At 38.7% G+C, this 2,236-nt stretch overlaps 1 protein-coding gene across 1 annotated transcript; it reads right to left on the bottom strand.

The window, feature by feature from the left end:
- Window positions 1–51: 51 nt before the first annotated feature.
- Window positions 52–1,819, bottom strand: LOC103743560 (zinc finger protein 665-like). The gene has a single exon (XM_029569234.1). The coding sequence runs from the start codon at window positions 1,758–1,760 to the stop codon at window positions 681–683; it is 1,080 nt and encodes a 359-aa protein (XP_029425094.1). The 5' UTR covers window positions 1,761–1,819; the 3' UTR covers window positions 52–680.
- Window positions 1,820–2,236: the final 417 nt, after the last annotated feature.

The following is a 2,236-nucleotide window of genomic DNA, read 5'->3' as shown; positions in this document are numbered from 1 at the left end:
CTAAGATGAGACCTATTTTTAAAGGACTTTGTACATTCCTCATATTTGTAGGGATTCTCTCCAATATGAATTCTCTTATGTGTCTTATAAGTTGAGCTCACTCTAAAGAAGTTATCACATTCCTCATATCTGTAGGGTTTCTCTACAATGTTCTCTGATAATTGACATACGTCTAAAAGACTTGCCACATTCTTCACATCTGTAGGGTTTCTCTCCAGTGTGTATCTGCTGATGTCCTCTAAGAATTGACATTTCACTAAAGGACTAGCCACATTCTTCACATCTGTAGGGTTTCTCTCCAATATGTATTTACTGATGTACTCGGAGATGACATGTGCCTAAAGAACTTGTCACATTCTACACATCTGTAGAGCTTCTCTCCAGTATGTATTCACTGATGGCCTCTAAAATGTGGCACTTGACTAAAGGACTTGTCACATTCTTCACGTCCATAGGGTTTCTCTACAGTATGTATTCGGTGATGTATTCTAAGACTTGACTTTCGACTAAAGGGCTTGCCACATTCTTCACAACTGTAGGGTTTCTCTCCAGGACATATTTCCTGATGTACTCTAAGACTTGATATTTCATAAAAGGACAAGCCACTTTCTTCACATCTGTAGGGTTTCTCTTCAATATGTATTCACTGATGTACTCTGAGATGACACATGCCTAAAGAACTACCCACATTCTTCACATTTGTAGGGTTGCTCTTCATTATGTAGTCCCTGATGCGCTCTAAGACATGACATGTAACTAAAGGACTTGCCACATTCTTCACATCTGTAGGGTTTCTCTCCTGTATGCATTCGCTGATGTCTTCTAAGATGTGATATTCGATTAAAAGACTTGTCACATTCTTCACATCTGTAGGGTTTCTCTCCTGTATGTATTTGCTGATGTACTTGAAGATGTGACATTCGACCAAAGGACTTGCCACATTCTTCACATCTGTAGGGTTTCTCTCCTGTATGTATTGGCTGATGTACTCGAAGATATGACATGTAAGTAAAGGACTTGCCACATTCTTCACATATGTAGGGTTTCTCTCCTGTATGTATCCACTGATGTCTTCTAAGACTTGACATGCCAGTAAAGGACTTCCCACATTCTTCACATTTGCAGGGTTTCTCCCCTGTATGAATCCACTGATGTCTTCTAAGACTTGACATGTCAGTAAAGGACTTTCCACAGTCTTCACATCTGTAGGGTTTCTCTCCTGTATGTACCCACTGATGTACTCTAAAATGTGACCATTTAGTAAAAGACATGCAACATTCCTCACATCTGTAGAGTTTCTCTCCAGTATGTATTCGCTGATGTACTCTAAGATCTGACACGCGACTAAAGAATTTACCACATTCTTCACATCTGTAGGGTTTCTCTCCTGTATGCATTCGCTGATGTCCTCTAAGATGTGACCTTTGACTAAAGGACTTGCCACATTCTTCACATCTGTAGGGTTTCTCTCCAGTATGTATTCGCTGATGTACTCTGAGATATGACATGTGACTAAAGAAGTTGCCACATTCTTCACATCTGTAGGGTTTCTCTCCTGTATGCATTCGCTGATGTCTTCTCAGATGTGACATTTGACTAAAGAACTTGCCACATTCTTCACATCTGTAGGGTTTCTCTCCAGTATGTATTCGCTGATGTACTCTAAGTTCTGATGTTTGACTAAAGAACTTGCCACATTCTTCACATTTGTGGGGTTTTCCTCCAGTATGATTTCCCTGATGTAATTTCAAACTTGACATCGAAGTAAAGGACCTGTCACATTCTTCACATCTGTAATGTTTCTCTACATTATACACCCTTTGATGTCTTCTAAAAGTTGCATTCTCCATGCAAAGAAAAAAGGAAGACAACATTTTAATATGGACAATAGGGCTGAGACAATCACACAGAGATAGATAAGGAACATATATTATGCATGAATACAATTTTCAACATTGAAAAACATTCAAATATACAAAATTAAAAATCTATGGTGTAAGGCCAAGTGTGGTGGTGCACACCTTTAATCCCAGGACTTAGGAGGCAGAGGTGGGTGAATTTCTGCATTCAAAGCTAGCCTGGTTTACATAGAGATTTCCAGAACAGCTGAGGCTACAAGGAGACCCTGTCTCAAAAAGACAAAAAGAAAAAGGAAAAAAAAACTATGGTGTAAAAGAGGGAGTTGAAATCAAAACTAAAGTGACAAAAGAAATTAGAAAATAAATGAAAAATAAAC

This window comes from Nannospalax galili, unplaced genomic scaffold, assembly GCF_000622305.1.
Source record: "Nannospalax galili isolate Female #2095 unplaced genomic scaffold, S.galili_v1.0 scaffold1442, whole genome shotgun sequence".
Lineage (NCBI taxonomy): Eukaryota > Metazoa > Chordata > Mammalia > Rodentia > Spalacidae > Nannospalax > Nannospalax galili.
The sequence above is the reverse complement of the archived record's forward strand: the minus strand, read 5'-3'. Positions and strand labels throughout refer to the sequence as shown.

What these genes read in the sequence shown, in the direction of transcription:
- LOC103743560 (XM_029569234.1), bottom strand. Translation starts at nt 1,760, where the DNA reads ATGTCAAGTTTGAAATTACATCAGGGAAATCATACTGGAGGAAAACCC.